Below are 22652 nucleotides of genomic sequence, written 5' to 3'. Positions count from 1 at the left end.
CTTTATCCACAATTCCTAACAGCTCTATCTCCAAAATACACCCCATATCTGCTATTCACCATCTGTCCTGCTACTGTTTAGTCCAAGTCACCTCTATCTCTTTCCTGTAACACATTAACAGCTTTCTTACTGGTCTCCCGCTTGCATTTTTAACTCTCTTATAACATAGTTCACCCTCTCCGTAGCAACCACTTTTCTTTCTAAAAGGTAAATCAGATCATGTCATATCTCTACTGAAAGTTATCTATCGCCTTCCCAACTAAAATGAAAGCCCAAAATTTCCATTTTAGACTCCAAGGCCCTAAATGATCTGGCTCCTGCCTACCTCTCAGTTACATCTCCATCCTCTTTTATTAGCTATATCTGACTATGCTGTTCTTCTTCCCATTCCACTAACATGCCAGCTTATTTTTCAAGGCTTTTGCACTGGCCTTTGCTTAGAATGTTCTTTTAGATCATCCTCATAGCTCACATCTCAGTATTCAGACCTCAACTCAAATGTTTCCTCCCAGACAAAGCCAATTACTCTTAAGCATACTGTTCCATATTCTGTATAGTACTTATCAACATCTGAAATTATTTTTTTATGTTTATTGTCTCTATCCTCACCCAATGTTGGTTTGACTTAAAATTTTTCAACTTCTCAATGTTGCAAAAGTGATACACATTCAGGAGAAACTGTACTTTGAATTTTGAATTTTGATCTTTTCCTGGGCTAGCAATACCAGCATGATACTCTCTCATGATGCTGGGCAGCTGTAGTGAGCTGCAACTCCCAGAGAGCCACAACAAGAAAGGCAAACAACCGATATGCTTACAACCATTCTGTTTTTCACTTTCAATAAATCACAGGAGATATTCAACACTTTATTACAAAACAGGCCTTGTGTTAGATGCTTTTACCCAACTATAGGCGAATGTAAGTCTTCTGCGCATGTTTAACATATTTGAGGCTAAGCTAAGATGTTTGGCAAATTAGGTATATTCAATGCATTTTCAACTTAATGATATTTTCAACTTATGATGGGTTTATCAGAAGGTAACCCCATCGTAACTCGAGAAGGATCTATATATCCTCCACACCCAGAGCACCCTCCTGCAGCCTCAATGGCAATCAAATATTTTTTGACAAACTGACTTAAAGATTCCATAAGAATAATCAAGACTATGCTATGTTTTTCCTCTGATGTTAAGAACCACATCTGACATTCATACTGATGTATTAAGCACTTCACAGAGGACAAAAAAATAAATAAAAGTCTATCTTTGCTCTTAAATAATTAAATACCCATTCAGGAGGAAAGAAAAAACAATATAAACCCAAGACACTAAATACAACTATTTACAAAGCAATCTATCATACACCATAAGTTATAGCTACATATGTGAATATGGTAGGATTAGTCAGTAAAGGTACCCTTAGAAGAGAAAAATTCTGTGAGGTATATAGTATCAAGATCTTGTACAAATGAGGAAATTGAGAGCAGCTAGTTTTAACAATTCACTCAAGGTTAAAAAAACTAGGAAAGGAATCAGGTTCGATCAAGTCTCTTAATGTCACAGTCCATTCTCCTAGGAAATCATCTCTGCCACTTCCTTATAACAAGAGCTAGCTAGTATGAAAGGTGTATCTAACAGAAGATTGGATAATAACAAATGGAGTTGCCAAGGACATCTAGAAGTCTATAATTCCACCAATATTAAATATTCAAAGTGCTTCAGGTTTTGGATCTTGAAAGATAAAACAGATCATCAGTCTCCTAGGAAAAAACACAGCCTATTACCCACAGAACACCAGGATTAATGGAGCGGACACACAAGGAAAAGATACACACATAACCAACTAAGAGATTTAAAATCTTATTCAAACTATACTCAGAAATGGAGTATTTTAGGGCACTTTCCATAGAAGCCTCCTGCCTCACTTAGATCCAAGTTGGCCTCTCTGAATGGATTAGTTATTAACTAACTGTGTGGGAAAAGATATGTGTATATGTGTGAACATGCATGCATGCGTGTATAGTCATGTACTTTTATGTGTGGAGAGGCAGTTGCAAATAATGACTGCAGAAACTAGGAAAAATTTATGGAGAGGGATTTTTTTTTAAAGGAATTAGTATGACAATTAGGAAATATTAGAGAAAATAAGCACAGAGGAAAAGAAAAAAAAGCAAATAAACCAATAGAGCTATGTTAAAAATTAGAAGATTGGAGGGGTGTCTGGGTGGCTCAGTCAGTTAAGCATCTGACTTCAGCCCTGGTCACGATCTCATGGTTCATGAATTCAAGCCCTGCTTTGGGTGAGCTCAGGCTCCACGCTGACAGCGCAGAGCCTGCATGGGGCTCTCTCTCTCCCTCTCTGCCCCTCACTCACTCACATCCTCTCTCAAAAAAAAAAAAAAAAGGATTAGAAGATTGAAGAGCTTACATTACTATTTTGGAAAATAAGGAGTCATTTTTCTGTCCTTTTTCTGTAATCACAATGGCTACTGAGGTAAAATACTCCAATAACTTGCACATAATGTGTTCACACTTCTTTTTCGCATGTTTAATGAGAGAGCCATCAGATCTGATAGGGACACGTGAGACTCTCCTAACTGGACTGAGTTCCTCAAGGGCAAAACCCCTCCAATTCATCTTGGATTTCCCAGGGCCAAGCAAAGTGTTTGCACTGCACTCGATTTTAGTGGGACTCAACAACTAATAACTGGGACTGAAATAAATTGAAATATATTGAACTGATATGAGCCAAACTAAATTGGAATGATCAGTGATGGTAGCTACTTACCATCTTCACAAATTCATTTTCCTCCATTTTAATTTTTTTTAACGTTTATTTATTTTTGAGACAGAGAGAGACAGAGCATGAATGGGGGAGGGTCAGAGAGAGAGGGAGACACAGAATCAGAAGCAGGCTCCAGGCTCTGAGCCATCAGCCCAGAGCCGGACGCGAGGCTCGAACCCACGGACCGCAAGATCGTGACCTGAGATGAAGTCGGACGCTTAACCGACTGAGCCACCCAGGCACCCCATTTTCCTCCATTTTAGATATCAAAATACATTTAAATAACTTCTGCTGTACTTAAAACAAGCTTGGAGCAATAGTTTTGGCTTTACACTTTTTTTTTTTCTTCAACGTTTTTTATTTATTTTTGGGACAGAGAGAGACAGAGCATGAACAGGGGAGGGGCAGAGAGAGAGGGAGACACAGATTCGGAAACAGGCTCCAGGCTCCGAGCCATCAGCCCAGAGCCCAACGCGGGGCTCGAACTCACGGACCGCGAGATCGTGACCTGGCTGAACTCGGACACTTAACCGACTGCGCCACCCAGGCGCCCCGGCTTTACACTTTTAATGGCACTTTACATAGAAGCTATAATGTACTCAGCAGAAGTATAATTCACTATATACATGTAGAGGGACTGAGTCATAGAGAAGTGTCATGTTATTTTTCCACAGGGTTACTTTTACACACTGCCACCTCAGAGTGAGTCAGTGGAACAGAAAAGAGCTGAATTCAAAGTCCAAAAGTATTACTTTCATCACCAAAGTTCATTTTAAAAGATTCAATCATAAAAGGGAAATTATGTAATGTGCAAATAAACATATTTGGTAGTACAAAAAAAAGCACAAAGGAGGACTGCTTTCGGAAACAGAAATTCCTGTTATTGCATTCTTTTTTCAGGTAAATAGCATGTATCTCATCCGAATGTACAGAAATAAACTCAAATATATAAGTGTCTGTTTTTATAGTATGAGGGTTCGGAATCTGATGATTTTGGAGAATATTCATTCTCAGTTATATTATTCTATTCCTAACTCTATGATCGTTATTTTAATAGCTAATATTTGGAGGATTATGCTTGTCAAAGACAGCAAATGGGCTGTCTTAGTCATCTTCAACATCCCACTTACTTTCTACCACATATTTTCTAAGTTCATCTATCACCACACTGTTTCATTTCACAGTACATCTATTTGTAAAGGACACAAAAAGGTATTTATTTTACCAGTTCAATCAAGTTTGTTTTTCTAAACTTTAAAAAGTAAAGTTTGTTTTCAGGATTGTTTAAGTTTCAAACTCTGTTCATGCCATTATCACTCAAAAACTTGTTTTTTAATGCAAACAAAACTACGAAAGTTTAAGCAGCTAACATTGTATAAACAAGAAAAGTCTAATTATTGTGTAAGGTCTTAAAAAGAGTCACAAATTTATTTTTTCTTATTTAATCATGGTTATTAAATTTAAAAATATGCAAAATGATTGGTCTCATAATATAAACTATAAAAATAAAAAACTTAATCAAAAAATGTTTAATTAGCAAAGGAATTCTGTTGCCTCAATCAAATCTTTCAATTATTTCACGTTAGACATGGAAATAGATGTTTTCTTAGAGCTTATACATAAGTGTGTATATGAGTGTTGGATCATTTTTGGGGTCTTAGTAAGTACTGTCAGTATAAGTAGAATTGTGCCTGGGTTAATGATATGCCAAGAGATGTATTTAAGAGGTTTAAGGATTAACATGTCAGTCAGCTCACCTTGCCAGGTAAGCACTTGGAAATCAATCAGTATCCCCATGTCCTTAAACATAAACAAGAAAGGAATGTCATTCCATTAGTGTACATACCAACAAAGGACAAAGATTTTCTAAAAATATTTTATTCAACCTCGTCAAGAAAGCATAATTATCTCAGCCTTGACTTTCACAACTCAACGTTTCATAAAGACAAATTAAGACATCCATTTTATCATGTAAAAACAATGCTGTTAACTTCTACTGGTAATATCAAGGTCAATATCATCTAATATAAACACACTATTATCATCCTTTTTATTCAGCTTTACTGGGATACAACTGACAAGTAAAAGTGTAAGATATATAAAGTGTACATTGTGATGATTTGATGTATGAGTACACTTCAAAGGATTCCCCCATCAAGTTAATTGACACATTCATCACCACACATATTTGCTTTTTTTTCCCCCGATGAGAACTTTCAAGTTCTACTCTTAGCAAATTTCAACTATACAATATAGTTTTATCAACTACAGTCACTATGTTATACATTAGATCCCTAGACCTTATTTATCTTATAATTGGAAGTTACAACCTCTCCCTATATCTATCCCCCATCACCTCTTCTCTTTATCTTTAGAGACACACATAATAAATGACTTGAAAACATCACTGTTCAAGAAATAAATTTTTGCAAGTTAATGACTACAACTAACACTTACTGAGACCTGCTATATGCCAAGCATTATTCTGAGTACTTTATAAACATGCCAATTTATTCCCATACCAACCCTATGAGATTAGTACTCTTATTATCTCTATTTCATAGATAGAGAAACCAAGATGAAGGTGGAGTTTTATAAACAAGAGCCCACCAATGAAATTATACCTGTCTTGAGGTGATTAGAAAAGAAACTGTGGTTAGTCACTACAAGTCCTACCTAGAAGAGGAAAACAGAAATTTATAGAGATGGGGATAGATGGAGAGAGAAAAACAGAGGTGGTAGGAAGAGGAGGAAGAAGGAGAAAGGGAAAACTATAAGAGAAAAGAGAATCTAACATCTCCTAAACACTTCTAAATGCAAGGCATTTATAACATTCATATAATCTTGGGGTGCCTGGGTGGCTATTGGTTAAGCATCCAACTTCAGCTCAGGTCATGGTCTTGCAGTCTGTGGGTTTGAGCCCAGCATCGGGCTCTGTGTTTACAGCTCAGAGCCTAGAGCCTGCTTTGGATTCTGTGTCTCCCTCTCTCTCTGCCCCTCCCCCTGCTTGTGCTCTACCTCTCTCTCTCAAAATAATAAACATTAAAAAAAAATAATATAAAAAAATAATAACACTCATATAATCTTAACAACCTATAAGGTAGGTATTAACTCCATTTTATAGATGAGAAAACCAAGATTCATAAAGCTTAGGTGGCTGTCCTAAAATTTAGAACTTAAATCTTTGTGACGCTAAAATCCATGCTGTTTTTAATAAGCCATGCCCCAAAGGAAAATAAAATTAAGGCAGGCTTGGAGTGAAGGGAAAAGACAAAATTAATAAGGAATATGAAGCTAGAAAAAGAGATATCAAGTGGTTTTTGGCAGATCCTTGACGGATATTGGGATAAGACAGGGCACTGGTTAAAAGAACCATTAAAAGAACCATGATGCTTTTAATTGAGAGTGCAGGGTTACTGAGAACCACAATGGCTACCTGATTTCAAGAAACAGTTCCCTTGATCCCTTTCACACATTCTTCTTCCCATCCCATCTCACTTCAGTGAAGCTGCTGTGAGAAACAGCACTGGCCAATTGACCTAGATATGCCAGTCCTGTACTAAGCAATTACAGTGTATACCATTGATCTGGCCTAGCCCAACACACAGTCTATGGGCTGCTTCATCAGAATTGAGATGCTGGGGCACCTGGATGGCTCAGCTGGTTAAGTGTCAGACTTCAGCTCAGGTCATGGTCTCACAGTTCGTGAGTTTGAGCCCCACATCAGGCTCCACGTGGACAGCATGGAGCCTGCTTGGGATTCTCTCCCTCTCTCTCCACTCCTCCCTGCTCATTCTCTCTCTCTGCAAATAAATAAACAAACAAAAATTGAGATGCTAAGCTGTCATTATGCATATATTATATGGCCACAGCGATAGAACAGAACCATTTTCATATTAATGCATAGGTAGGTACAGTTTAGGGGTGAACAAAATTTTCCACTACAAAATGACAATAAAGCCACAGATGAGGACTCAAAATTTCATATATTTGACAAATTCATATAAGTTTTTTAACCAAAATGTCATACAGACAGGTTGGCAATATTTTCATCAGCTGATGTTAAGAAATAAATATCTGGGGTACGTGGGTCACTCAGTCGGCTGTGCAACCGACTTAGGCTCAGGTCATGATCTCACCATTGGTGAGTTCAAGCCCTGCATCGGGCTTTGTGCTGACAGCTCAGAGTCTGGAGCCTGCTTCGGAATCTGTGTCTCCCTCTCTCTCTGCCCCTCCCCTACTCGTGCTCTGTCTCTCTCTCTCTCTCTCTCTCTCTCTCTCTCTCTCTCTGCCTCAAAAATAAACATTAAAAAAAATTTTAATCACAAAAAAATAAATATCTATTTTGTCTATTAACATTAATATATTTTATACCACATTAGCCAGATTCATCAACTCCTCAGTGGATTTTATGTTTTGAGGAGTGTGTGTGTGTGTGTGTGTGTGTGTGTGTGTGTGTTTCATGTCAATTCTATGACAAAATCACAGCTTCTTGATCTCAAGTGAAGTCTGTCTCAAAAAATACCTGGGCACCAGGCTGGCATGGGGTAAGAGAGAAAATTGGACAACCAGCCTGGATGACATGAAAGTGAAGTTAAGGGCCAGAAGTAACCCAGGCTTGATCAGTGTCAGCGTGTATATGCAAGTAGAATCAAGTAAGCCCACCTGAGTTAAAGGAAACTTCACTTGAAAAAAAGAGGACAAGAAGGCTTTCAATAATTTCACTTAAGCAAATTTGGATTCAAGATATAGGAAAAGGGATACAAATCAGGAAGCCAAGACAGAAGTCAGGTCTGGACAAATAAAATAGGTTACAGGGAAAGCTATGACCCTAAAAGCACAGCATATAAGATTGGAGCAGCAAAACAAATTTCAGACTAAGGTGGGGCAAACAACACTGCTCTGATTTACTTGTGGCTTTATTTAGGACAGACCCAGAAACTCAGAGGTACTAAGCAGAGAAATTATAACGAAAATAACAGTAGTGTCTACTCTTTATAAAACATTTATTTACTAAGTGCCAGTAGTATAAGGGTTTTATATACATGTTCTTATTTAATTTTCACAGCAAACATGTAAGTGCTATTTTCTCTTATTAAGCCTGTGTAGACTTTGACTATAACAATATTTATTGAGCTCCTATATTTATTTGAAAATATAAAAATATTTTCACTCATAATGACCTAATAAGGGGGATGAAAATTCTGGAACATGGTTAAATAATTCTCATCAATGTTAACCGATTTGTACTGATTCATGCTCACCAGTTGCTGCTTCTGAACAGCAGTATTTGTTGTCATAGTAAAGTTTACATTAAAAAGCAGCAAAGCACACAAGTCCATCCAGGGATAAAACTCATAATCTTGGCCTTATTAGCATTATACTGAAGTCAACTGAACTTACAGATCACCAATACCCACAGTACTCAAAAACACATCATTTCTTTATGTCTATTTTTAAATAGAATGAGGTAGAACCCTACTGTTGAAACATAAAATGAGACAACAGAATTGATGTCAAAATGTACTCAAACTTAAAAGTGCAAAATCATCAGAAGTCTTTGACTTACTCTATGTGGAAAAGCTGCACTCATAGAACATATACACAAGATAAATAAAATTATGACTGGCTATACCAAGTTAATACAAAATTAAGAACCAAAGATGACTAAAGAAACCCTATACTCAGAGACAAGAATTGAATCTGCTACAAAGGTAACAGAAGGTCCAATTACACTTAAGCAACTAAAGATAAGAATATAATCAAGGACAGATGGAATTTGTTGCCAATCTAAGGGCAAGTTGGCAAACTAAAATTCAAAAGTATCATATTGTATCGCCTAAACTGATACTTGAAAATGTCACAGATGTCACATTTGGATTAAAGAACCTTAAATGGCAGGCCAAATAACCAAGAATGAAATCTGTAATCTCATGTTTAATCAGCAGTTGACAAGTTCCATTTTAGAGCAGGACAGATGCAGACTAGGTGACCAACAGGCTGCTCAAGCAAGTGTTTTGTGTTAAACTGAGGTGAACAAAAGCAAAATAAGTACTTTAGAAATGTACTACTTTTCAAGAAACATGGAATGGTTATGGACCTGTGTTTGATTAACCATCAGTAGCTTAGACCAATGTGTTCAATGAATATCTGTATTACCCTAATACATTATATCTTGCTGTAGATATAGCTGAAAAATTAAAGTTATAAATCAAGATATCTTTTCCTAAAAAGCATCCTCAATGCCACAACATTTAACCATATGTTGTGGATGGGCAGCACTACCCTTCCCCTTCAATTCCAGAAAATGGTCATTTGTACAGTCTATGCTTATCAGTAGAAATGAAAACATTACCAGGAATCATAAAGCAGAGCCAACTCTTAGAAAAAATGAAATTAACATCCTTATTAGACAACAAAAGCCTGTCAATTAAATTACTGTTTTATATATGGAATTTAATATATATTAAACACTAAAATACAGTAGATGATACTTAAACATGTTACTCAAAATGCCCTTCTTTGATATAAGGACATGTAAAAATTCTTATGCTATACTCTAAAATGGTAAACTTCAGGCTATAAAAGTATATCCACAGAAACAGACTAAAAAGAAATATACCAAAATCCTGATTGACAGTAATTAGATCAGGGTGGTGAACTGTGATTGATTTTTTTTTTCATCTTTTCCTAGATGGTTTTTCTAATGTGATTATATTATTTCAATAACAGAAAAAAATTGGGCACCTGGCTGGCTCAGTCGGAGGAACATGTGACTCTTGATTTCTGGGTTATAAATTTGAGTCCCACATTGGGTGTAGAGGTTAGTAAAAAAAATAAATAAACTTTAAAACAAAAGAAGAAAACAATAAGGGAGAAAAGTCAAATAAACATAACTTACAAAATGAAAAGCTGATTTTAAGATCACTAGACTAGGCTTGCAAGATCTATTTCCTGCTTCTATGTAACAGTATTCTTTAAAATGTTTTTAGCTAAGTCTTCATATAGCTCTATCAATGAATACTGCAAGTACGTTACCCCATTAGCTCTAGGTGCCAAAATTTAAGAGAAAATGTAAATTTTTTAAATTTTGTGTTATTATTATTTCTGGTCTTTTTACTTAGTTTACCCTTTTTAGCACCCTTTAATCCGTAGTCTGGTTTAGTGCGCTGTTGCCTACATTCATACGAGGAAGCAAGGAAAACATTAATAACATTTTCAAAAATCTAGTGCAAGCCATTTCAAAATGAAAATTCACATTTTTATTAACCAATTTAGTCACCATCCTCTTATATTAGGTTAAATAACTAGTGGAAAATGTAACTCAATACTATTGTCAATCTCAGCAGTAACTACAAAATACTCAAAACCATACCAACTGAAAGTCTGTGTGGGAAGAGAAAAGAAAGAATAAAAATGGTGGATTTTACTAAACTATAAAAGAAGGAATTTGGTAAGACAGAGAAGGATGGTATGTGATGCACATATTGAAAACAAAATGAAACTAGAAGATTGGACAAGGAAAGGATTTTGCAAGTATTTATATACATTTTTGGACCATTCATAGTGGTGCAAGTCACAGACACACTCAAAAAACAAAAGAACAGATACAAACACATATAAAGCACTTTACACATTAGGGAATGACTAATCCAATTGCTAGAGTTTAGAATATAACCAACATGCCCATCATTGGCTATATCAGACTCATCTCTAATAATATTCCTGCCTCTGTTGTGTAAAAACCATTTTCCAAATGCTTTCACATGACTGGCTCTTTTGATCCTTTTTCAAGTCCACTTAGATAGGTACATAACTACTGACTAAAAGCCAAATTTGTCCCTGGTTAGGGTCCAGACCAAAACACGTCCTAACCAACCCATGTTCATTCTATTATATTACCTTGTCTCCAACTTACATGATTCCAGTATACAGTGGACATTTAATAATTATATAATAAAAAATGAATTTTGATCTAAAAAGTAAATAAGATTACAAAGAATACAATTGAGAGTAGAGATGGCCTATGCCTCATTACACCATGTGATCAACATACCACATCCTAATTATTAACTACAGCTTGACCCTCTCCAAGGTTTATTGTTCCTGATTGCTGAAAGTCTCTCATTTAAAACAACTCCAAAATGACTATGTAACTGTGTAAAAGAATACAAATAACTACTGTGACAAAATATGTCCTTCATCATATTCAGAAAACTACAATATCATAATGCTAAGTGACAGACACAGCTCCTCGAAGTTGAGAATAATGTCAAATTCAATCTCAAAAACTAATATTTTACTACATACTAAGAGATCCAAAGAGTAGGGACTAAACCTTGAGCTGTCCCTGATTTAGCCCCTGCTTGGGCTGATGGTGGGGCACAATCAAGTGTGAACAATTTCCTTAGTTCCCTGCTCTTACTGAAGACACTGACAAGGGTGAATAGTCACCTAAGTAGCCTGACCATGGGGTTAAATCCTGAAAGACCTTCACTCCAATCTAGAAATGTAGATATCTGTTTGTTTCATTACAATAACCGCAATGTCCTTCAAATGTTCCATTATAATGATACTATCAATACATTAGCACTTTCTTTTAAAAAGCATTAAATATCCTGCGAGTTTGGGGAACATTTCAATGCTCAACAGTGAAAATTACATGGTGTATATCTCTCTCATGGCAATTTTAGAGGGAAAGAGAGAAGACTCATATAAAGAGGATTTATGGCCAGGGCACCTGGGTGGGTCAGCTGAGCATCTGACTCTTGATTTTGGCTCAGGTCACAATCTCACGGTTTATGAGATGGAGCCCTACATCAGGGTCTGTATTGACAGAGTGTAGCCTGCTTGGGATTCTCTCCCTCTCTCTCTGACTCTACCCAACTCGTGCTCTCTCTCTGTGTCTCAAAATAAATAAACATTAAAAAAAAGGCAGAAATTTCTATGCATGGGAGTGTAGAAAGATTTCATGTAGAGGTGGGACTTAAGACATCTGTTGAATGATAGGCCTCCATTATGGTCCAAATGATTTGTATCCTTTATTTCCTTCTAAAATAAAGAGGGGAAGGGATGAGATATTACTTAAAAGCTTAAGAACCACCTATCAAGTAAAGTAATACTCAAAAGGGGGTCTTTTTAAACCACTCAGATTTCTAGTTCCATTTCCACTTCCAGGTTCCAATAAATACATCTCACCCCCCCACATGATCCAACCCTACCTCTACCCTATGCCACCCTCCAACCATCTTGCTCATAGTGAGTCTGCCATTATTACTGGAATGTGCTATAATCCTTAAGTATGTTGGAGTAAAAAGAAAAAAAAGTTTTAAGAACCAAGGAGAGGGAAGGGGGAGAAGGCTATGTGCCTAGCATTCACAAAATCCTATTTCCATGTTGAACATTATTTCCAAATTAGACTATACACACTTATCCTTTGGTGGTTGTAATTAAAGCATTAATGTGCTACCTATGAATGTTGAAGACAGTCCATATTATTTTAATAACCCAGTTCTGGCATTTCTTCACATGTGAATATGCCAGGAACCCCAAAATATAGACCAGAATTTCTATTCCAGGAGTCCCTCTGTTTCTGCCTTTCACAGGTCCTTTTTAGAAACACTTGTTCTAGTTTTCTAGAATTGAGGCCATCATAAAGCAAAAATAATGGGCACTAAGAATGGGGGAACTCATCTAAATGTCAAGTGAACTTTTATAAGGAGTGCTTAAGGGATTAAAACTGTAGTTTTTAAGATATAAACTTAATCTATTTCTAACATGTCTGCCACAAAAACATAAAGATCTAGAAAATCTACAAAACTAATAAACAGAACAGTTGAGAGGCTGTGGTACCTCACGCAATTTTCTCAACTTCTCTGGGCCTCTATTGTCTAAACCATTGTAAAGAAGGGGCCTCAACCAGCTAGTCCTTTTACGCCCTTTCAATTTTAAAATCTATTTTTTTCAATAATCATAGACATACTACAAATTATCTTCCATATATAAATGTCTAATAATTTCAAAAAACAAAGGATAAAGGAACTTCAAATACAATTCTTAAACATTCAGAAGGATCTCATAATGACCATACAGTGTCACAACCATTGTCTCTTTGGCTTGGCTGTCATTTACTTCAAATAAAGCTTGAGCTACAGGAAAACTATTTTAACACTCTGAGAAGATTAATAGTTAATCCACTGGGAAACCAAGCTGAAAGACAGAATTCACAAATCCGCTTCCCAGAGAGAAGTGTTGAAAATAACAAACATATTTGTTTCATTTTGAATAAACTTATTCTAATGATATACCATATACAAATACTTTCTATTATCTGACATCCCTTTTCATTTTTGTGTTTTCCTTCCTAATCTGAAGCTGAGATGAAGGTCATGTCTAATGTTGACAAAAAATAACCATTTGTAAATCAGAGTCACATCTTTGAAGAGAAATTGATGAGAATTGGAAGATTGGGAAGATTATGAAATTAACTGCCAAGATAATTTCTGCTTTCATGGTTTCACGAAACTGGAATTTCTAGTGCATCATTCTCTACCCCATAATTATGCACCAAAATATTAACCAATTAGCAGGTATGATGGTATGAGCTCAAAGGGTAGCAATAATTAGACATGAAACTTGAACTTTCATGGAGTTCCAAACAACAAACATGTCTACCATACTTCATAAATTGAATAAACCCTATCTGAAGAAATAATACCAACTCATATTTGTAAATAAAATAATTTCACTGACTTTCAACTCACATCATCTACTAGCTCTTTGGTCTCCTTTCTTTCATTTCCCTTACTTCCTAATCCAACTACAAAGACATACAAAGACACATACAAAGTGGGGCATGCATATTTTATCAAGTAGAACATGATATAAATAAAAATCTCCCTAATGCATAGGCTTTGAAGTTCACCTTTCATATGAAATACCTTTGGAATCAGGGCACACCTTTCATTTTTTAAATCACTGTTTTTAATGAATGCAGTAACTAAAAAATGCTATTAAAAAAATAAAGTGGAGGGGCTCCCAGCTGGCTCACTTGGTAGAGCATGTGACTATTGATCTTGGGGTTGTAAGTTCAAGCCCCACATTGGGTGTAGAGATTACTTTAAAAAAATAAAATCCTTAAAAAATAAAAATGAAAAATAAAGGAGAAATAAAAACTAAGCTGCAACAATTGTCTTTCTTTCTAGTTCACACCGTTGATTACATTTTGTGTTAGTTCCAACATATTTTGTGCTTTTAAAGAGACTTGTACTGTTAGGGATGTAAAATCAGGGACCAAGTATGTCATATGGTCTGCATATCCCCCGAATTAGAAAAGTATTCAGCACGGGGCACCTGCCTGGCTCAGGTGGTGGGGCAAGCAACTCTTGATCTCAGTGTTGTAAATTCAAGGCCCACATTGGGTGTAGAGATTACTTAAAAATAAGATCTAAAAAAAAAAGTGCCCAACACATAGTAGGCACTTAATAAACACTTGTTACATGAAGAAAGGAATAAACAAATGATCAAACACCAGAAAATCATCTATTTCCATAAAATAAATATTTCTAAAAGCCTCATTTATCTACTTCTATATTTTCTAAATATTAAGTTATTTGGAATAATGTACCTCACATGTATATAAGCATTTCAGCTTGAAAGATCTTTATTACCTTGAAGTTAGTAGATGAAATGTTTTGAAAACATTTGGAAAAACGTTTAAGAACAGAAATAAGAGACTTTAGGGGCGCCTGAGTGGCTCAGTCGGTTAAGCATCCGACTTCGGCTCAGGTCATGATCTTGCAGTTCATGAGTTCGAGCCCCGCGTCAGGCTCTGTGCTGACCGCTCGGAGCCTGGAGCCTGCTTTGGATTCTGTGTCTCCCTCTCTTTCTGTCCCTCCCCTGCTCATGCTCTGTCTCTCTCTGTCTCAAAAATAAATAAAACATTAAAAAATTAAAAAAAAAAAGAAATAAGAGACTTTAACTAGACGTATAGTGCTATAGTGCTGACCACTTTGCAATGTGATTGCAATGATATTGAATCATTATGTGTTTTTTTAATTTTTTAAATTTATTTATGTATTTTGAGGGAGACAGAAAGAGCAAGCAGGGGAAGGGAGATAGAGGGACAGAGAATCCCAAGCAGGCTTCCCACTGTCAGCGAGGAGCCAGATGTGGGGTTCAAACTCACGAACCAAACTGTGAGATTATGACCTGAGCCAAAACAAAGAGTCAGATGCTTAACCAACTGAGCCACCCAGGTGCCCCTAATCATTATGCTGTATACCTGAAACTAATATATGTGTCAATTATTTCTCAATTAAAACAAACAAAAATATTTAATAGCTAAGAAACCTTGAAAAGGTCACCCAGTGCCTTTTTTCATCTCATTTTTTCATCTGTAAAACAGGGAAAAGGGTATCTGTACAGATTACATGATAGAGTTTTAATGTAGATTAAGTAAAATATCGTACATTTTCATTATAACCAGAATGGGAAAAAGTGACCAGAAAAGACTAAATGTTTTCTGTTCAATAACAAAGAGTACCCAAAGTAAACATATTATTAGGAAAGTCAAGTTTGAAATGTTAAAATACTTCCTTCCTGTCAATATAGAGCCAACAGTTTAACCACCAACAACAAAATCACATATTTAATACACTGCATGTGCAAAGTTCTTAGAATTCTTAATACCTTTACATTGCCACCTCAGCATGTGGAAAAAGAAAAGTGCAGAGAGGTCACATTGGAAATCAGTGCCACTCACAGACCTAAAACTGAGCTTTTAACTGTGCAACCAACCAATCATAAGCCTGCTGAGTAATGCCACTTCTTAAAATTGCTTTAGTAAGGTAAAAACACAGCAAATTGAAACCCAATTAGAGTACATTACAAACTAATCCAAACTGACTGTCAAGAATAGGTACAGCTCTCTGCCAAAGCCAAACAAAGACATTTTAACTCACAACCATAGAGACAATGACACAAAAACACAATGGTCTTCTCTGTATCTCTATTTTTGTCCAACCCTTGACATATTTTGCAAACTAAAGTTCTTGAAAAGGAAAAAAGTTTCAAATCTGCTAAATTAGCATTCATAGACAGGGAAGGGAAAAAGGCACATCATCTGATAGTCTTAAATTTAGAATTCAAAATGTTGAATTGATCTTATCATTTTGACTTAACTGATTCAAATCAGTATACTTAGATATTAAGAATAGAATATATATTACACTTTGTTGCTCATTTTTGTTGATGACATCTACCTAAGCCATCCATTTAATTTACCACATTTTCTAAGACTTCGGCTACCATACTGAGTCCATAATCAGTATCTTTCCACACCTATGTACCCTGGCGGGGGGGGGGGGGGGGGGGGGCGGTAATTTTACATTAAAATTAGTGTGTGTGTGTGTGTGTGTGTATGTGTGTGTGTCTATCTAAAAAAGACACCTTAGTTATTATGGAATTTCTTGATCTAAGGGTATGGTTAGTCTATGATGGGGTGGCTATGATTTATTTCTATATATTGATGTACCCTAGTTTTATCCTGTACTTCTTTCACATTTTTTAAATTATAGAGCAGTACTATTCAATAGAAATTTTTTTTAATGGTTTAGTGTTTATTTATTTTTGAGAGAGAGAGAGAGAGAGAGAGACAGAGAGAGAGAGAGAGACAGAGAGACAGAGCCTGAGTGGGGGAGGGGGAGAGAGAAAGGGAAACACAGAATCTGAAGCAGGCTCCAGGCTCTGAGCTGTCAGCACAGAGCCCAATGCAGGGCTCGAACATTTGAACTGTGAGATCATGATCTGAGCCAAAGTCAGATGCTTAACCAACTGCGTCACTCAGTCACGGCTCCAATAGAAATTTAATATGAGCAACATTTACTTAATTTTAGTATATGTGCTGCTAAAGCGAGCACAACATTTATTTAATTTTAAATTTTCTAGGAGCCACATTTTTTAAAAGGAAAAATAAATAAATAAAATTAATTCTTTTTTTTTTAATGTCTATTTATTTTTGAGGGGCAGGGGGTGGAGAGAGATGGGAACAGAGGATCCAAAGCAAGCACTGTGCTAACGGCAGAGAGCCCAATTGGGCTCAAACTCACAAACTACATGATCAGAACCTGAGCCGAACTCGAACACTTAACCAACTGAGCCACCAGGCAACCCAGGGTGAAATTAATTTTAATAATATTTTATTTAACTCAATATATTGGGGCACCTGGGCAGCTGAGTTGGTTAAGCATCGGACTCTTGATCTTGGCTCAGGTCATGGTCTCACGGTTGGTGAGTTCAAGCCCCATATAGAGCTCTGTGCTGACAGATTAATAAATAATTTTATAAATTAATTAAATTAATTTTAATAAATTAATTAATTTTAAAATTAAATTTAAATTTAATTAAATTTAAAATTAATGAATTTTAAAAACTCAATATATCAAAATATAATTTTAATATGTAATCAAAGATTATTGACATATTTGCATTCATTTTTTCTTACTAAATCTTTTATTTATTTATTTATTTTTTTAAAGGAACTTTTTTTTTTTTTTTTTTTTTTAATTTATGGGACAGAGAGAGACAGAGCATGAACGGGGGAGGGGCAGAGAGAGAGGGAGACACAGAATCGGAAACAGGCTCCAGGCTCTGAGCCATCAGCCCAGAGCCCGACGCGGGGCTCGAACTCACGGACCGCGAGATCGTGACCTGGCTGAAGTCGGACGCTTAACCGACTGCGCCACCCAGGCGTCCCTCTTACTAAATCTTTTAAATCCAGTGTATATATTATACTTATACCATATGTCATTATGACACTAAATTTTTACCAGAAATATTTTGTAAGTATTTAAATTATACAAACTTAAAGTTAAAAAAGTAGATCCATATAACCAAGTTGTTTCAAGAATATTCAAGGGGGGCCTGGATGGCTCAGTCAGTTGGGCATCTCACTTAAGTTCAGGTCATGATCTCACAATTCGTGGGTTCAAGCCCCATATCAGGCTCTGTGCTGACAGCTCAGAGCCAACAGCTCAGATTCTGTGGAGCCTGCTTTGGATTCTGTGTCTCTCCCCTCCCTTGTTCACACCTGTCTTCCTCTCAAAAATAAATTAAAACATTAAAAAAAAAGAATATTCAAAAGTTACCCAAAAACTAAATCAAGGACCAATTTTTTTAAGTTTAAAAATGGGGTGCCTTGGGTGTCTCAGTTGGTTTAAGCATCCGACTTCGGCTCAGGTTATGATCTGGTTTGTGAGTTCGAACTCCACATCAGGCTCCAGACTGGCAATGCAGAGCCTGCTCTGGATTCTCTCTTTCCTCTCTCTGCCCCTCCCCCGATTGCATGTGCATGCCCACATGCGCTCTCTCTCTCTCAGATAATTTTTTTCTTTAATTTTAAGAAAATGATAAATTTAGTTCCTGAGTAGCATTACTCATGATTCAAGTGCTCAAAAGCTACATGGGTTGAATAGTAGGGCTGTAATCTGAATCTATATCCACCACAATGAAAGATACCCTGCAAAATACCTCAGAAGGTAAAAGCCATTTTCAGAAATTGAATAAAAAATATTCTCCCTAAATAAGAAACTTTCTTTTGCATTTCCTTTCCCCAAATTTTTATAGGACCCTTGCACTTACTATGAGAAATCTTAAAATACAGTCATCAGCTTTAACATACTGATAAGTCTCTTCCTCTAACAAAACACAAGAACCTCTAGGACACTTTCTGCATTTCACAGTAGAGTCAGTCTCCTATACCTGTTATTACATTATTCATTGAAGAGGAAAAGCAGGTCAAATGTCTGTTGATTTTTGTCTGTGTGTTGATTTACTTATCCTGCTGCTGAAGTCTGTCACAAACTAGGGTAGGATTGGAGGACACTGGAAAGATTAAAGACAATCTGGGGAAATATTTTAACTAAGTTCAGGTCCTCTCTTTTTGAGTTTTATCTTTTCCAGCAATATCAAGGTATGCATAACTTGTCAAAGCCACTCATTTGTAATTGAACTAGAACCCAAAAAAGGCAACCGACCTCAAGCTAAATAAAGCTTTGTGAAGTATGTTCTTGCCTTTCACCTATATGGGTTTAATGGCTAAGAATTTGGGCTGTAGAGACAAGCTGTCTGGCTTGGAATGCTGGTTCCATCAGTAGCTACTAGTTTAAGCAGGTTTCTTAATCTTTCTGTGCCTCATCTGTAAAATGGTCATAATAACAGAACCTAAATCAAAGACTGTTATGGCAAATAAATGAAATTTTACATGATATAAAACATCTTAACAGCACTGACCCTAGCACATGGTATGTGTCCAAGAATTATTCCTGTTTTTAGCTCAGAATCAGGATAATCAGAGATAAGGATATGCATTCAACAAATATTTGCTGTAAATGAAAATATATGTCTCCAAGCACTTTATAAATACCAAAGTGCTATAAAAACATAAGTTATTTTTACCCTATGCAAAATAAGTTTAGAGAGTGGATCTATTCAGTGTTTTTAATGGAAAAAAGAAAAAAAGGACCTTCACAATGCAGCTTACCAAGTTGTTAACATTTTTATAAACCTTTCCCAAACAGACCCATGCTTACCACTTAAAAGGTGCAAACATACATACCAAAATCAAATACAAATTATTTATCTGTCAACTGTGTTTTAGGGTCACCCGTGACTGCTCACCTCCAGTGCAAGCGGCAGATTTAATAGCATGGCAAATAACCCGCCCTATGATATTTTAGAGAATTCAGACAAAACCTTAAATCTCTAAAAATGGTTTCTCTTACACCCTAATTTTCTGTTTTCATTACTATTTTATGCTCCTTCTTCACCTCTTCGACCAGCTCTGCTAACAAAACTGCCTTTTATTGGGTTTCTGCCATGGTACAGTCATTAATGAGTATTAAAAGGCCAAAAGAGAGGTAGCAGCAGTATTTAGGAGAAATAAACTAATCCAACAATTGGATAAGTAGTCCCAGAATAACCAAAAATGCCAAATTAAAACTCCAAAAGCTTTAAAACAGGTGATTCTAAACAGTCATAAAACTGTCACCTCCATGGGTGATCATTTCCTGATCTGTAAGAGAAAAAAAAAAAAATCTTTAAAATTCATGTTATTCTCAGGCTCCTGGCTGGCTCAGTTGGAAGAGCATGACACTTGATCTACGGGGTCATGAGTGTGAGCCCCATGTTGGGTGTAGAGATAACTTAAATAAAATAAAATAAAATAAAATAAAATAAAATAAAATACATGTTATTCTGTAAATTGATTAAAGACACAAAGTGTATAAAGCTGCCATTTCTATGCCTAACCAAGATTTGCCACTAAAATAATAATGCTGACATGACAGCATTTTTAAAATAACTTTCCAGAAAGGCTCCATGAATGGCAGATTTTGTTTCAATAATTTTCCGAGGAAAATTTTTTTAATCCTCAAAGTTTAAAAATTTTTATAATCCCTCAAAGTATAAAGAGAAGTGGATTCACATTAGACCATCAGAGAGCTGTGAAAGCAACGCACTTATTCTACCATGAATGCTTCATTAATATTTCAGTGATGATGTTGCAATTTTCCGTGAGCAACTGTCAGAGCTCTGCCTCTTGATATGTATCAAAACAGTCTAAATTATATTCGATACTCGTGCATCTGTCGTTGACCAAAATACAATTTTGATGTATCTGGTATTTCAAAGCTCACACCCAGGTGTGTATAATGCTGTGTTGTATCCACCCTGCCTAACGTCAGGCTGTTACACCCAGTCACCCATGTATTCCACTTGCTGAAGAGTTTTCTTCCCTCTACAGGCCTGACACCAAGAAATGTAATTCTTACAGAGAATTCCCATTCCAACGCCAAACAGGCCAGCCATATGTGTCTCCTACACCCACACGCTTGTGCTACGCGTGTCTCCGTGATGCTTGACGAGACTTCCATCTGCTCGGGCATCTAGAACCCTGCGTCGGAAGCGCTGTCAGTCTGATGCTTTGTCTCCAGCCTCAGAAGGCCGGAGTTGCACGTACACGTAGGACAGACATTCTCTAAATAATAAAAAGAACACCGCAGCCCAGCCCCGAGGCAGCTCCTCCGGGCGAAGCCGGCCAGGCCGTCGCCCAAGGCGGCCCCACCTGAGGCGGTTGTTCCCCTGGTGCGGGACCGGCCGGGGCGGGCGGCGACGGCTTCCACCCCCGCGCGGTCTGGGCGCCCCGGGGACCCGGCGTCGCGCAGCCGCCCGCTACCTGCAAAGGCCGCCGGCGCGGGGGCTGCAGGGTCTCCCCGCGCGCGCCCTGCCGGCGGGGATACGTAGCCTCAGTTTACCCAAACGCCGGCCTCCCGCCAGACCGCCCCCTCAGGTCTCGGCACCGCGGCCACGGCTGCCCTGGACGAGAGCGCGTCCTCGCCGCGCCCTCAGCCCGCCAACCCGCAGCCCTCCCGCCGCCGCCGCGTCGGTCCTCACCTGACAGCCACCCGCACCGAGCTCTCGTCCGGGGCGCCCCACATGCTGGCGGCCGGCGACAGCAGGGCCCCTGGGCCTCTGCACCGCAGAGCCGACGCACCGCCGGAGCCGCGGCGCTCGGGCTTCGCAGACTGGAGCGGCAGGGGGCGACCGGCTCACCTCCGCCGCGCTCCAGCCATGTTGGGCGACTGAATGGAAAGGTGGCGGCGGCGCTGAGGCAGGAGGAGGAGGAGGTGATTCGCGACTGGCGGACGCCCGCCCCTTCTCCCCCGTTCACCCCCCAGGATCTGGGGCGGGGACGAGGCGCGCTTGAAAGGCGAGCGCGGCGGCGGCGGCGGCGGAGCCAGCAGGCCGCCCGCGGCTTCCTGACGGCCGGTAAGTGCGCCCTGCCCCCTCCGGTGGGGACGCGGCCTGCGGGCGGCCGGGCTAAAACGCTCCACGCCCGCCTGGGCACTCAGGGCTCCGGCCCCGCACTGCGTCAGCGGCGGCCGCACGGCCCGGCCCCAGCTCGCCCTCCCCCGGCCTGCGCCCCGCCCTGCCCTCGGCGGGCACTGCCTGGCGCTGCTGGGCAGGGAGGCGCGCGGGGGAGGGATGCCGGCCGCGGGCTGCCCACGCCCGAGGGCGACGAGCCCGTGCGCCCTTTTAGGCTCTTCTGGGAGAACGCAGCAGCGGGTGCTCGCCCTGCGCCTTTGCTAAAAGTCTGAGCTTGGAGCACGAGCGCAGCGCCGGGAATCGGTCAGCTGCCACCCTGGGGCCGCTTTGTTTCCACCCTTAGGCTTATTGTCCTCTCTCCGGCTTGGACTTTGACCCCCTTCCCCAGCCCCCCGCGGATCGCCCTCCCTCCCGGGAGTCAGTCGTTCGTGCTAAACCGGCTCCCCGGTTTGGCCACTGTCTGGGCAGCTGGGCTCTTCTGCAGTCCGTCGGCCGTTTACCAGCCCGCGTGGAATATGGAAACGATTTACTCCGAGACTCCTGAATGCGTTTCTGTTAAGTCATGTGCACGCTAGTAAATGAACTGCACCCTGGTACCAAGTGTTCCCAGAACTTAATTTCCACCAAGACCTGCTGTGTAGTAAATCCTCACACACTGCCTTTTTTTTTTTTTTCCTCCCCTTCCTGGCCTTCAAAAAGCACCTCCCAATCCCGGGATTCTATCAACATTGAGCCATTGTGGTTTCTGCTTGTGAGTATTGTGCTTCCACATGCCTTGAGATAGCTCTGTAGCAACAGCCTTTATTAGCTTCGCCACAGAGTATCTTTTGTGGACTGCCCCATATATTTCTCTAAATAAACATGCGGGTTCGTACAAAACAGTGTAATAGATTAAATGGCACCTTCCCAGTAAAGACACAGCCCCAAGTACTGACATCCTAAATTCGCACACCCAGTCACCCTAGCCACCAGAGATCCAGCAGCA

General features: G+C 38.8%; 1 protein-coding gene across 13 annotated transcripts in view; it reads right to left on the bottom strand.

The window, feature by feature from the left end:
* KIF21A (kinesin family member 21A) overlaps nt 1–21665 on the bottom strand; it is a 151401-nt gene extending 129736 nt beyond the window's left edge. For 5 of the 13 annotated variants that reach the window (XM_040488435.1, XM_040488432.1, XM_040488434.1 and 2 more), the window contains exon 1: nt 21236–21661. In XM_040488435.1, the coding sequence (XP_040344369.1) occupies nt 21236–21279 (44 nt within the window). In that variant the 5' untranslated portion in view covers nt 21280–21661. Of the gene's footprint in view, nt 1–21235 lie in introns of all 13 variants that reach the window. The other 8 variants (XM_040488429.1, XM_040488430.1, XM_040488431.1 and 5 more) reach the window with 4 other exon arrangements.
* Between the last annotated feature and the right edge of the window lie 987 nt (nt 21666–22652).

Source organism: Herpailurus yagouaroundi, unplaced genomic scaffold (genome assembly GCF_014898765.1).
Source record: "Herpailurus yagouaroundi ecotype Mexico unplaced genomic scaffold, PumYag 166, whole genome shotgun sequence".
Classification (NCBI taxonomy): domain Eukaryota; kingdom Metazoa; phylum Chordata; class Mammalia; order Carnivora; family Felidae; genus Herpailurus; species Herpailurus yagouaroundi.
The sequence above is the reverse complement of the archived record's forward strand: the minus strand, read 5'-3'. Positions and strand labels throughout refer to the sequence as shown.